The sequence below is a fragment of the Corvus moneduloides genome, chromosome 3 (genome assembly GCF_009650955.1).
Source record: "Corvus moneduloides isolate bCorMon1 chromosome 3, bCorMon1.pri, whole genome shotgun sequence".
In the NCBI taxonomy this organism is placed as follows: domain Eukaryota; kingdom Metazoa; phylum Chordata; class Aves; order Passeriformes; family Corvidae; genus Corvus; species Corvus moneduloides.
Genome location: NC_045478.1, coordinates 31,389,802 through 31,404,666, shown reverse-complemented (window position 1 = coordinate 31,404,666; position 14,865 = coordinate 31,389,802). Strand labels below are relative to the sequence as shown.

The window sequence follows — 14,865 nt, the reverse complement described above, 5'->3', positions numbered from 1 at the left end:
GTTATTATCCATTTGTATTATTGAACTGAACTCTACGAACCTGTCTCTTCATGGCCCTGAAAATAGGTAATACCAATTTTTGAATCTATTAAATAAATGCTCCTTTTTTTATTTATTAGGAAAGGATAATCCTTTTTTCTTTTCAAACTGGTTTTCCAATTCTTGTGCCAAAATACCTAATTGTTACTAGTCTGCCCTGCCAATTCTTTTTCAACTCTATTTTCAGCATTAACATTTTTCAGCTGATGTTATATAATTCTTTGGCTTCATATGCTTAGGCTTAAGTGGCTGCATGGAACAGCTCCTTCCACAGCTACCAGCTAATGGTAGGGCAAAATGCGACTGTGAACTTCAAACATCTCCGAACAAAGACTTGCCAATTAAACAGAGAACATACAGTTACTTCCATGTGAAAATTATAACTGGCTTTTTGTAAACATCCTTGGCTCCTCTGCCGTGACAGAGACTGTGAGTTGTACAAAAGGATCCTGGCTTGACTCCAGGCAATGATGAGACAAACTCTATGGGAGTAGTAAACATCCATTTCAGGAAAATTCACGTAGCTGAATAGCTATATCTTTGATCACTAGTAAGACTGATTCCTTTTTACAAGAGAAAATCAGAAATAACCAGTGCTGATAGAGTTATCATAGTACAAAATTTTTGGATTCAAAATCTGTAAGGGAAAAATGCTAAATAAATTGTTGTAAAACATCCATACAGACTGCAGAGCAGATGACTGATAGCTGATGGCACAGGTAGGATGTAATTCATCTTACCCTGAAGTAGACATCTGAAATACCTCTGATGGTTTGATCTCTAAAAATATGTTTTTTTCTTCACTGACAATGAAATATGGCTGGGGTAACTAGCTTAGATGCAGAAATCTACATTGCAGATGTCTACAATTAAGCAGAAATGAATCCCACACCTAAATGCATGTCCAGAGATGTGGAAGATTAATACACAAATGAGTAACATTTCCCAGCTATGACAATTTTTTTCTTTGCGTTCAAAAGCAGTAGCCATGGAGAACTCGCTGGCAGGTTCCACTCCTGTTGCTTTTGCTGGCACAGCAATCCACTGTCAAGCAGCACTCTATCAAGACTGTCACTGAGTTTCACAAGGCAGTGACAATTGCGTAGATGCTGCTGATAATAACTCAGTGATGCCTGTAACAAGTTTTCTGTGCCACTAATCAGTACATTATTCTTTCATAGCTTACTGTGTAAACATGGAGAGATAATTGATATAAAGAAGTGATATAATCAAATGAATCATGCATTCAAAATACCAAAGGTATATTAAACAACAGTGATCTCAGTATTTACAGCAAAATGCAATGTTACTTTATAGCTAAGCTTTTATAATTGAAATGGCACTTTCTATCATTTCATACAAAAATACTGGAAATTATTTTAATGTTTACCAAGACAACAGCAGCTGCAGGTCCAACGAAAGCATAAAGTAGCCCTCCTTCCAGAGACAGCCAGCAGCTGGAAAGAACATTAGAGAAGAACTAACACAAATTAAAAATAAGTATAACACATTGTCAAGAAAGCATTACTAATCACTACAGCATGTTTTTCCGATGTATGAGATTCATATGCACACACAAAAAATAATTGCTTTGTTGATATGAGGTAGAGAGCTGAAAGATATTTCCATTACCAGAGGTTAACAGTTAAAAATCTTTAATGTGAGTTATACATAAACTGAAATGCCTAAAATGTACAAAAAGCAAAAGAGAAAATAAGTCCGCAAATATTTATTGAATCTCCTCTAACCATGTATGATGAGTTAAATGAACAGGTCTTGCCAAGTAGGTATCTAGAAACATTTCTAGCTTACCATATCTGATACTTCTATACTTCAAAGTGATGAAATGGTCAAGTACATGTAATAAAGAACTTCAGAAAGAAACAGGTTTCTGCATATCCTGTCATTTAATAATTGCTACTAGAACTACACCTTAAAGACAATATTTCCCTTAGAGAAAAATCATATATGATCTAACTGTTCTGCATTCCCTGTAATATTTTGCAAACAATTTAAATGTATATTTTAAAGCATCTGAAAACTGTATTTTCTGGAGACCTCCTAATCTCAGAGAGTTTGTCATTCTGCATCAGGGCTTTCACTGAAAACCATCAGATTTCCAAACACAGAACACTTACAGAATCAAATTCTAAATATTTGATATACTATGATGTAAAGCTTTTCATATCTGCAAAAGATCAGGAGCTTCACCCACTGAAGTAAATGCAGCTGTGCTATTTTCCCAGTGATTACGCATTCAAAGAACAGCATGTTTATTTGAATGCATGATCACACCTACATATAAGGAAACTCAAGTGTATACATTCAAATAATTTACTTGGATTTCACATGCAGAAACATTCACATCAGAATCACACATATCTTCTTTATTTTCCAGTACTGGGTTTTTACTTTTAAAATCCAAGTAAAACAAATGCAAGCACATCATAATATTAATGGTCTGCTAGGGCTGGTATTCTCACTGCAAAGAATAAAAGCGTTTTCCATTGCAGTGAAGCCATCTGAAAACTGTCACATGAACCCAACTGCACCAGTGTTCTAAATTCTGGAATGATAAATGGATGCAAATACTTCCTATCTGCTTCACTGTTGAAAAGGTAATACATGCCAAGCTATTTTACATCCTACCTCAAAAATCAAATACAACACTAATGTTCAATTTATTTTTGCAATGTCAAAGAAAAATGCTTTCAAAATTTCTGCAGTTTTTCTTACTATTTTTTCAAAAGCTAGGTTATTATTGTCAGTCTGGGAAGACAGACTTCTGAGAGGGGGAAATGCATTCGTAGTGCACTTCCTCACCAGTATGAACTTTTAAACTTAGTGAAGATGACCCACTCTGAGTAATTAGGACTTGTAATTAAATTTTTCATGTTTATTGGGAGACAGAAGCATCAGTTCATAAAAATAGTTGATGTATTGTAGTTTGAAAGTAATTTCAGTTGCCTGTGTTGAAAAAAGGGTCAATGACAGGTTTTTTCTTAATAAAAAATAAAAATCAGTTTCTAACACAAAACTTTTTGAGACCAAGGGAGAATTGTTCCTTCCCATTTCCATGTTGTAAATGGCTGTTCAAAAGAGTGATTTCCATTTAGAGGCAGAGATGGGAAAAAAATGTAGAGGTTGTCCTTTTTTACACTTAGCCTCTTTTTTACACAACCTGAATTTTCAACAATCTGGATTTTCACCAATGTGTGACATCTTATTGCAATGTACTCAACATTTCCTAGTTGATGACTGAAATTCATTTTTCCTCAATCTTCTGTTGAAGACTTTCTGAAGACAGATTTTCAGGTGCCTTCCTACACCAAAAGGCAATTCTTTCCAATTTTTTACTATTTTTTCCTTCTCCTCTTCCTTTGTTCTGATAGCTTTTTTTTCCCCTGTGCTTTATAGTTGTTTTTATTTTGTTCTCTTGTTCTGTCTTCTTTCTCCCTGATGTGCACATAGCAGAAAACCATATAAATTGATTAGTGTTAAGAGCAGCCACTGGTGGCTTTATGGGACCATGTTACATGGTCATAAAATTCTGCTGAGTGATGAAGCATCTGTACACTTGCTCCTGTGTCCTGTACATTTTGCGAGTTTTTTGATGCTCTCCAGGAGATTGGTTCCTTCTCTTAAGAGAGCATGGCAAGATCGTGACTATGACAGAGTTTTAATTTTTGCTGATGCAATAAATTCCTAGAACTTATCCGCACTCTATGTTAACATGAGCAGTTCACACAGGTTTATTAACTATAAGTTTTAGTAGTGGTGCTTTCATAGCTCTGATTTTCTAAAAAGAGATAGCAACAATATTTATTATAGAAATGGCTGGAAAAAGCTATTAAGCTTTCAGACACACTAATCTTTTCCAGATAACCTGAAATATCTAAAAACTTGTCTCTGATTTAGGAAATCCCTTCAGCTTCTGTATCTCTATCACTAAAAGTGTCTGGGTGAAATATTTTCCTTATGTAGTTTTAAAAATACAGCAATTGAACCATCTAATAATTTGGACTCAGAAAAAAGACAGAAATCAGAGTCTGATGATCACAGAAACGGCTCCAATGTGAACAATTCAAGCACTCTCATCATACATATACCATACAAAATTGAGAGGTGCTGCAAAGATTCTTGGACCTTCTCCCTTTCCATGAATCTCTTCATGTGTGGGATTATGGAACCGGAATTAATTCCTTAATTTTCACTTTTAATGTTCTCCATTTAAAAGCTTCATTTTCAAAATGAGCATCTTACAGACCATGAATAGTTTGCAACAGGGCATGTTTCTGACAGCAGCATGTGTGTAATTGACTGCAGCCAAATAGGCAAAATATAGTGTAAGCAATTAAAAACCTTACACAAGTGCTTTAGTTATGGTGGGAGGAGCAGGACAGGAGCTCTGCTTTTACACTGCCCAGCAGTTGTCATGAGATACAATTCTTTGCTGCCTTCTGGAGTGGGACAGCACATCAGCTGGTGATGGAGGAGGAAATCTCCATTCCTTGTCTTCACTGTTTTCCTTATGTAATTCTGATGTCAAATGCAAAGAAAACGTATTTCCAAAAAGATGAGAAAGCTGAATTATGGTTCTATTTGTCCCTTGTATGCCTTCATTTGTTCTTTTCTCCCACAGTACCATGTCAGCTGGATTTGGATCCTGGGAGAAGAGCTGTTACATGTACAGAAACCCGCTCTTTTTTACTTTCCAGGTTACTCTTAATGAATGATTTGTTGCTTTGTCTGAGTATTTCAGAATATCCTCTTTTAAAAATGCATTCAGTCCAGGAAGGAAGCAGGAAGCAATGTTAACTAAAGCAAGTCCTCACACATGAATGAATTCAGTAGAGCAAATGTAATGGGATTAATCCTGCAAGGGACAGAGCTACATCCCCAGTGGGGTCTGGACATTGTTATTTTGTGATTTGTAATTCTCACAGCCTAAATAGTTTTCCAGTTGTGGTTCAAGGACTAAATAATAAAAAAAGACAGCAAGATGAGTACATAGTTAAAAAAAAAAAAAAATCAGAAGAGTTGGTTCTCAACATAACCTTCAAAAGAGGGCTAAGACCACTGTTGCACTTGCCAGCTCTAAGTGCAATTAAGCATTTCAGTTACATAAGACATTCCTCATTAAAAAACTCAAGATGCACATTGTCACAGTTTAAAACTACAGAGCTTAGTGGTTGGAGCCAGTACTCAGAAGGAGATTTGGTTTTGAATTCTTACCCACCCAGAGCTGAAGTGCCAAGATGGTGAGACATACAAGGAAGGGAAGGGGAATCCTGATCTCACCCAGTGATGATGCTAAGGAGAATAATTAAATATTCATTGAAGCAAGGACTTGACCTAACTCATCCACATCTCTGATGAATGCCCTCATTGCCAGTCTACAGAGTCATATTTCCTCTCTTTCTGTCCAGATGCACACTCAATTTCTTAGGCAACGTGAGGAGAGCTCCAAACAGGCTGCCCAAAGAAAACACACTCTTGCATACATAATGGTGGTTGGAGCACACCACCGGCAGAAGGAAGGCCCAGCTCCTTCTTCATCAGAAGACCGAAGGGCAGCCTCTCTGAGGAGTTAATTTTCCGAGGCGCTAAATACACACTGGAACCAGCTAGGTGGCTAAACAGGACCTGCATTAGTTGAGACTAAATGAAGCACACAGATTTCCTCCTTTCTGTCTCTCAAATACAGCACAGCCCAGGAAATGGGCTGGATTAGGGTGTCCAGGAGACAGAAAGGATGGATGGGAGAACTGTTTTGAGATGTTTGAAGGGCTTTGGCTCCAAGCTGCTCAGCGGCATTAAAGTTGAGGTACTTGCTTGGTGCGCAGAAACCTGAGTGCCAAAGAGACTCTTGCCAGTACAGTTTTGGACATGTTTAAAGGCTGGCAAAGGCTACCCATAACATTTAAAATTCTCTTTTGTAAATCTACATAAATGTTAGGTGTCTAAGTGTATCTAATGATCAATGTTCCTTAAAAGTTTACTATTTCAAAATCTCAAACAAAATCTAGGATTCCTGGTGCTTTGCTGAGCTCATTCCAAGACTGACATGCTGTTTTCTCTAAGTTCTTTTGTAGATCACTCAGTGACTCTTAGGGCAATTCCAAGTGCGAATGGATACCTGTAGAGCCTTTAGAGTGTGCTATGCAGTTGATGGATATGACAATCTTGGTAATTAAAAACATAATTTATCATTTCAGATTGACTTACTAGTGAGCTGTTCCATATCCTTTTGTCTTGGTAAAGCCTATTGATATTGCAACCACTAATGCTGGCAGTCCTGAAAAAAACCAAAACAGTAATAATCATCAGATGCTGAGTAAAATATTGTTGTTCTGCCTGGACAAAAAAATGACAGGGCAAGCTAATGCAAAATGGACAATTTTACATGGAATGAATTATTTAATGAAGCACATTGCTATTGTAGGATTTGTTTTTCTAAAGCACTGGCAGGGAGGAGGACACTGTTTTCTGCCCACAGTGTACCACTTTGATGTAGCTAAATTACTGGTACATTTGACAGGTCTTAACTAGAAGGAGGTTTCATGAATATTCAGAGAGTGTTTTTTTCTTGTTTTATTTTGATTTCTTGATATTACAGTACTTTGCTGAAAATCTTCTAAAATTTTATTAAAATATATTTATAAACGAATGGTACGATACACATCAGCATACCTTGAGCCTGAGATACAGTGGAAAGGCTTCTAACCTAGTTTTCCTTTTAGTAACATTGCTGTCTACTATCTTTCAGTTTTACTGAAGAAAATGATGATATTCTTGACATTGCCACTGCATTAAATGTTTCATTCCAATGATTCTTAGGAAATTAGTTTTACTGACTTACCCCATCCAAGGCACAAGAAACGCTTCCTTATGAGCCGTGTCCTAATTTTTCCAGTAACAGCCATATATGACTGCCACGCTTCTGTCAAAACCCAACAGAATGAAGCTAAGAAGAAGAAGTGTAAAAATGCGGTGGTTGTGGTGCAGATGCCCTGCAGGGAGCAAAGAGAAGCTCATGCTGAATACTTAGGGACACTCATTTCTGTTTTCAATTCAAAGAGTTGTCATATTCTATCATCTTGACCTTTATCCTTAGCATCCACTCTCCCTTTTCTCCCTTTATGATGTGGTGGCCACAAAGAGCGAGAGAAAGAAAGAGAAATGTTGATGGGGATTAAGCAGAAGAGGTTTTGACTTGTTTTCCCAAACACTGAGTGTTCTGAGCAGGGACAAAGACACAAAATAAATCATTCCAGCAGATTTTTCTCTACACATTTACTTTGACCAGGGATCATTGCAAAGCCATTCTGGTAAACCAGTTACAAAATTACTGATTATAAAATCACACTGAGCTGAACAGAGAAAATGTGGGGATACAAATGCTCCTAATTGCGAGTTAAATTTTATTTCCCTCCATGAAGAAAGACCCTGATTACAAATCTAAATTTGATTTTTTGATTTTTTATTTAAATTTTATAGAACTTTAACCTCTTGGAATACACTGCCTTAGATATTTTTAGGCAGGTTTAAGTATCATAACCTTAACAATTACCCTGGATATTGTTTTTATGGGTATCAGTAATTTGTCATCTGAAAAGTATTTTGAGCACATGCAGTTGGCTTTCCTTTGTCACTGAAGCCCTTAATTAAACTTCACATTGTAGCTTACATAAATGAGCTTCCTGGCATAAATGATGATCTGCCCTCCACTTTGTTGCTTAAAATGCCAGTAGCAGGCTATAAAATGCAGTCTGCATAGCACCCCAGAACCAAAACCACACCAGTAATGTTGAGAATATCCTTAGCACAATTTATCCTTAGCACAATCTAAAGTGTCAAATTATGTTAAGATTAAAAGAAAAAACAATTCACACCCCAAACATCAATGATGTAAATTCATGAAAAAATGAAAAATGTAGATATTACTTTATGCATCAGACACATGTAATGGCTACCTTACACTTAGCTTTTTATTAAGGCTAGGTAAAATTTTTTACTAAAATCCCAGCTGAGCAAACTATTTAGGGAGAGAATATGTATGTTCCTACTTATATATAGGTGATTGCATATATTGATTCAAGGCTGATAGGAAGGATATGACATATATGATACCCATATATTACACCATGCATCTTTTTTAGTTCATTTTACATTCTTAATAACTTTCCAATATGTTTTGGTTTGAATTTTCCATGGTGTTAATTTTTCCAGATTCTTTTCTGTAATCAGTTGCGCTGGTTAACTCCAATAGCTATCTGGAATACATATCTGATAGCTGATAGCTGATACCAGCTGATATTAGTATTAGCTGACATCAACCTCTGAACTTTCAAAAATTTATGCACTTGAAGAGTCAAAACATAATGATTTCCTGCTTTGAATTTACAGATGTGACAAACACTTTGTCTTCAAATCCTGAGTCAAATTGTCTATTTAAATCCAGAGGAAAGGGGCTCTGTACAATTATATACAAGAGAACTGTTAATTTAAAAAAAGCAATAATGTAAACTGGAAAAAACCAGAAGATCTTGAAAATGGACTAGTTATTCCATCCTAGGCTTTGCCATTAATTCTTATGTTTAGATGTCGCTAAGGTATATGTATTCATAAAATCTATCCAGTTAAAGCCTGACTAGTAGCAGTATTTCCTGTATATGAAACCCCTCCACCCCACTTACTTAAAATGAAAGTTCTGCAATGAAACACACAATAAGTACAATAGAAAAATCACAAATGTCCTTTCTTTAACTGCTGCTTCATACGTTATGAATTCCTACTATGCAATTTTAATTTGCTTTCCTATCAATGTTCTTGCAAAAGCTAGAGAGTTCTGTTGGAGCAAGAATTTGACAACAAAATTACTTTTGAGGAATAGTACAGAATTTTTTATGCAGGAACTGCATAGATAAAAACATACTCTGACAAAAAAAAAAGGTGAATATACAATTTCCCTTGTAAATAATGCAAATACAAACAAATCCTGATCTTTTTGGTGAAAACACTGCGAACTCTTATGGTTGACTTGAGTGCATACGTAGGATTTAATTCATAATTTATCCTCTATACTGAAAAAAAGGAGAAGATGATAATCTGAGACAAATGTGGACACAGCTACTGTGGAAGAGAGAACTGTGATGAAAATGTTAATGATTGTGTTGAGCACAAAATGAGAAAACAGCAGCAAGTTTTATGAGAAGCAATCTGTGCTCTAGCTGGAATGTATGACTGCTGATTATATCTAACTTCTGAGTGGCAGACAGGGGTCTTTAATGAACAACAACAGTAAGCCTGTATCACTGATATAACAGTGTATTTGCATCACATGCCATCAGAAAGATGCAAATCAGCCTCAAAACATCGCCAAACAACCGCTGTGGGATTGTGATGACAGATTCATGTGCAGGCAGTGCTTGCAGTGATCTCAGCCTCCCTCCCTGCAAGAGAGCCATGGCAAACAAAACTGCCCCCTCCCAGACACAGCCATGGGCTCAGCACAGTTGTCCAATACCCCACTGGAAATCTGGCTTTTATGTACTTCCTTATTCTTTCACTTTGATAAATAAATAGGGAAACAATGCTGCTCTGTCTGGGAAAGCACTGTATCTGGGAAGCCAATTTCCACATAGAAACAAAAATTCATTTTTACCAAAGGTTGTTATTGAATGGGCCATTGAATATGTCTAATTTTAGAAAGTACATATCAGCATTTTTTCTTTCTCACCAGGTTATGGACTACTGCCAATTGCTCCTTCCTCTCCTCTTCTTCCTTGGCCAGGGACCACCACCTCCCCTCACCTTCCTGCACATGCAGCAGCATCACTCAAACCTTGTGGCCCATCACTCAGAGAAAACCACAGTATATCAGCCTGCCTGCACCAAGAGATAGTGGCACACATCTTCCCCATTGCTTTAGGAGATGCTTTGCATTTGCTTCTAATTCTAGTTTATTAAAACTCACTGAATTAATTACCTGTGCTGAGCACCTGTCAACCTGCAACAAAGTTAATTTTAACAGCCTAATTTATTCACTATTTCTTCAAGCTTCTGAAATTAATTTAACTGTTACTCTAACCTCCTCTTCCTCCCATTGCTCTTGTTCTTGGCTCTCCATATGTACTTGTAAGTGGGGGAAGGGAGTTCTTCTGTCCTCAGAATGCATAGTTTCATGAACTTTAATTGAGTCTCAGGTGTTTAGCTACCTGGAATATCTAAGTAAGACCACTCATCCCATTTTAAAAAACAATATACTATTGAAAGCAAGAACACACATCAGGTATCAAATTATTTACTTCTCTGATACTTGTAAGACACCTACTTCATATGAATGTACCAAAGCACAGCTTAGAAATGTAAAAAAAAATGTAAATTCAAAGCTATGTGTTCTAGTGATTCATATTTTTAACGTAATAATGATGAGTAAAGTAGAGAATGCATAATTTTTTATGACCTGTAAATGTAGGTCATAAATGTAACCTCAAAATAAGAATTTATCAGTATTCTTTGAGCATCTGGCTGTTGTGTTTTGGGTTTTATTAACAGAACAATGGTATTTTTTTAACAGAATAATGTGTGGATTTTTTTTTAATAGCAGTGTCTTCCACACAAAGGCAAAGAGAAGCAAGAACACCTGATTTGTGTTCTTGCCCCGAAACAGGTTCTTTTTCCTTCAACAAACTTGTGAGTCCTGATAAACAGTATAAGAATCAAAGCTATTTGAAAATGAACATGAAAAATGAAATCTGTACTGGTGATAGAAAAATGAACAGGGCTAAAATCCACTTGGATTATTTAATGAAGTAGAAATGAGAGGTAGTAGAAAACCATTTAAATAATAAAATTTCTTAGAGATTGTAATCTTGCCCTTGACTTATCTCTGAGGAGATAAACCTAAGGAGAAAAATTAAATGGGTGCTATTCTTATGATGTTCTGATCATGCACTGAGTTCACAAACAGCACTTAAAGACCACAATAATGAATAAATGAAACAAAGAACAAACAAAGCAAAGATAATGCCAAGGACACAGTAAAAAGCAGAAAAGTAATCCTATGACAAAATGTGTATATTTTATTGTCTTTCGGGGATTCTTAAGCCATGAACTCTCAAACAGTGTCTTTTTCTTCTTTAAATCAAAAATGTAAATTCACAAAAGAAAATACTGCTTAATATTCTGAATTTTATTTCTTTATTATCACTTATTTTAAAACTGATTTGGGAAATACAGTATCTTTACCTCAAGAACAGCAGACTGTCAGAATATAGGGAGACAGTATATTGGTCAGATAATATTGAATGCTAGATTAAATACTGGTTTAGAGAGTAAAGTGACGTTAAAATAGATGGACATTCAGAGACTGTGGGGCAAAGAAGCAAGAACTTTCTTTTCAGGAGTGGTTTTCTGGAAGAGAGACAGATTTTCAATGAGAAAAAATATGGCAAGGGAGGCTGCCTCTTCAGTTGCAAACATATTTGAAACTCTTAGGATCTTAAATGCCTGAGAAATCATAGCTGAAATCTTTCAGGTTTTTCTTCCAGGATCATTAATGTTGCTGAGACCATAAAGCTTTGATGATACCATTTAAAAAATCCCATGTTCCTTTCTTTTGGCAGACTCCAGTGCTGCTAACACCACTTGCTCAAGCAAAGAACTCAGGAAATCTGATACTGATATTGAAAATAGCAATATAGTGGAAATAATTGTTCTAAAATAATGTTATTTGTGTTTTCAACCAACAGCTATGAAACTCTTTAATTAACACAGAGAAAAATTTAGGGATCTTCTAAAAGTTTTTTTCCATTGTCCTTAGTAGTTGCAGACTCAAATGGTTTAACTTCATTACATTTTGTTCTGATATCTCACATGATAGCCCAGAATAATTATCATTTGACTTCATGTGCATTTGTGTGATGAGATATGCGGAGTTAATCATTATATTGAAGGATTCTATATGTGGTACAAGACAATGTGACTGGGAGACTTTACCTGGATTTTTAAAGCAAGTCACTTTTTCAGTGCAACAGCAGTAATCTTAGAGTTGTTAGGTGATCTGCCTCAAAAAGATAATGAGTAATAACTAAGGACACCCAATTTTCTGTCCTTCTACTCAATCATTTTGTTTACGCACAACAAGCAAGATGCCTTTCTAGGTTCTGATAAATAGCATATAAGCTGGCTGTAAATGACCCAGCTCCTTCTACAGTTCCTTTGATTTATTTTACAATTACACTCCCATCTTTATCAACAGCACAGCAATCTCACAGCAAATTTTTTCTAGTATCCAATTTTATTCTTCTTTTCTTTTTGGTATCATAGGCAAATTATCACAACATTTGCTAAACTTTGGGACCATTTCATGCACCGAGTGTCAGGGTGCAATATAATTTGTTCTGCTACTTTGATTTAAGGTTTGTTTTTCTTCACTTCTGGAATCTGTCCTTTTATCTGACCATATAACCACAGCGATCCTACTGCAGTAGTATAAGTAAATCTGGAAGTAAACTTACGGTTTGAATTGTATTTTTTCTCTGCATTTGTGCTTTCCATTTATACTTTTAATGTCTGTCTTACTATTTTCACCTAAAGTCTCTTCAGATACTTTACTAACAAATTCAGTTTCTGCTCCTCTTTTACCTAGATTTACCTTAAAGGTATTTCTAAAAACTACTCATCTATGAGTAAAGCATTTACAATCTCTTTTCACATTTATTTATGAAGACCAGTCAGAATGTCTCACATTTTTTCCCAGGTGCAGATCCCAGCAAGAGAAGTGCTGTTTATATCTGATCCACTAGAAGTATATGGAGCCTTCTTTTTAACTTCTGCCCTTTGCAGTTACCTTTCTTCAAAGTTCTCCCTTAATAGCTGTTGCCTCTATCACTCATATCAACAACCTCTGCACTTAAATCTTTCACAGTATAGCTGTACTTTGGCATCCCTCATGTTATGTCTATAGAGAACTGCTGGGTTGTATTCAAAATAATTCCTCTGCTAGCCCCTATTCTCCTCCAGATCTTATAATACACATAGTACAAAATAATTCCAGCAACTAGATGTGAAGGGATAGTCTCCTGTCTTTTGGCAAGAAAAAGAATCCATTAAAATTGCTAGCTGCATGTGCAAACCTTCCTCACTCTGTCATGTGGCAGAATGTCTACACCAGTAACAGCAAAGGTATCCTTTATGCATTGGCATGCGCATAAATTGTTAGGGAATTCCTTGGCACAGTTTTGACCTGAGCCAAAAATTGTTCTCCCAGCCCAGGCCCACACAGAGACTGAAAGAGGGCCTGGGCCAGGAACCCTTCCTGACAGTCAGATTGCACTCAGTGTCCTCCTGCCCTGGAGGGCTCGGGTGTATGGGATGGAAGCCATGCTGTGCTAATTTGCCTTGGGACTACAGAAATATTTGTGGCTCATTTTGGTGACTAGGCTGGATAGAGGCAAGAAGTCCAGCTGGATAATTCATATTATGCTGAGCTATGACTAATATATGAGACAGTAAAATTCATTCCATGTTGTTTACCACATTCTCTGGAGACTGTCGGTTCAAAGCTCAAGTTTTTATTGTTTAACTTGGAATTGCTTTCTTGGTGACATGCCTACAGTAAATTGAAAGCCAGGTGGAATACAGTTCTCATACAATTTCCTTACACTCATACTCATTTCAGTCCTCCTCCTGGTTTGGATTGTTATTGCCAGGTTATATTTAAGCAAATGAGGTCTGAACAAGCAGTATCACAGAACAGGTTACTCAGAGGCAATTTAATTTCTTCGATTACAAAACCTGGCAACAGAATCTCTTCCCTTTCTGCCTTTGTGCTGTGAAGATGTAAATTTTTCTGGGCAGGCAGGAAATGAAGGAATAGGATCCTCTATTTGTTTATAGGATTAATTCAGAAGTCAGTGGAAAGACTCCCATTAATTTAAGTGGGTTTTATACTGGATGTTACACCTATAGAATAAGGGAGGAAAGGTGCATGAGCAGAGGCTTGTGATCTCGCTTCTCATCTTAAGTACTTTAAATGTTTACAAAGTATTGGATGAGCATTTTTTCTGGTAAGTGAATTTGGCCTACTTCACATCATGAATTTGTTTTATTGGCTTTGATGCTAAACACTTTAAACAAGGTAAACATCAGCTCTGTCAGGACAAAATAACAATATTTTAACTGTGACCTCAAATAAGTGTGTTTTGAAGTTTTTGAAGCTCAGAACAAGAGGTTTACAGGCAGATATAAAAGAAAATAAGAAGCCCTTTAAAACTCTAAGGCATAAAATCAGTTTATATAAAAGTTTTTCAATTCCTTCCTGACTAATTAGTCTCAAATTGCTATCACAGTGTTGTAATAGTGATGCTTCCCTGTGCCAGAGAAGACCGTTTCCTAATTGTCTTTTTTTTCTTGGTGGTGGGTTTTTTTTTTGGCTTTTTTCTTTTTTTTAAACAAAACAAAGTGATAATGCTCAGTTTAGGTAAAAAAGTGGAAATCACTGGTATGCTTTCTCAAAACAACTGCTTCATTACTGAGCTACTGAGGAATGAGAATTAAAAAATTAAATTGAAATTGATGCTATCTTGAAAAATTTCTCTATAAAAATAGCTTTGTGAGGTTTTGCATTACCAAGTCTGAAAGATTTATTATTTAAAGAAGGATAAAATATAGATTTGTGGATAAAATATAGATTTGTTTTTTGAATTGATGGGCAAGCAAAATCAACCTGGTCTCTGAACACCATTGAAAAATTAGTTATGTTTTTGTACATCATTGCAGATAACAGCAATATAGAAGCAGAACTGAAGGTGCAGTGTG

The 14,865-nt window shown here is 36.1% G+C and overlaps 1 protein-coding gene across 11 annotated transcripts in view; it reads right to left on the bottom strand.

Moving 5' to 3' along the window:
* Positions 1-14,865, bottom strand: part of ADGRB3 (adhesion G protein-coupled receptor B3) — a 458,541-nt gene that overhangs the window by 36,660 nt on the left and 407,016 nt on the right. For all 11 annotated transcript variants that reach the window (XM_032104724.1, XM_032104729.1, XM_032104733.1 and 8 more), the window contains 3 exons: positions 6,902-7,052; positions 6,268-6,337; positions 1,430-1,496 (listed from right to left, as the gene is read on the bottom strand). In XM_032104724.1, coding sequence (XP_031960615.1) covers positions 1,430-1,496; positions 6,268-6,337; positions 6,902-7,052 — 288 coding nt within the window. The remainder of the gene's footprint in view (positions 1-1,429; positions 1,497-6,267; positions 6,338-6,901; positions 7,053-14,865) is intronic.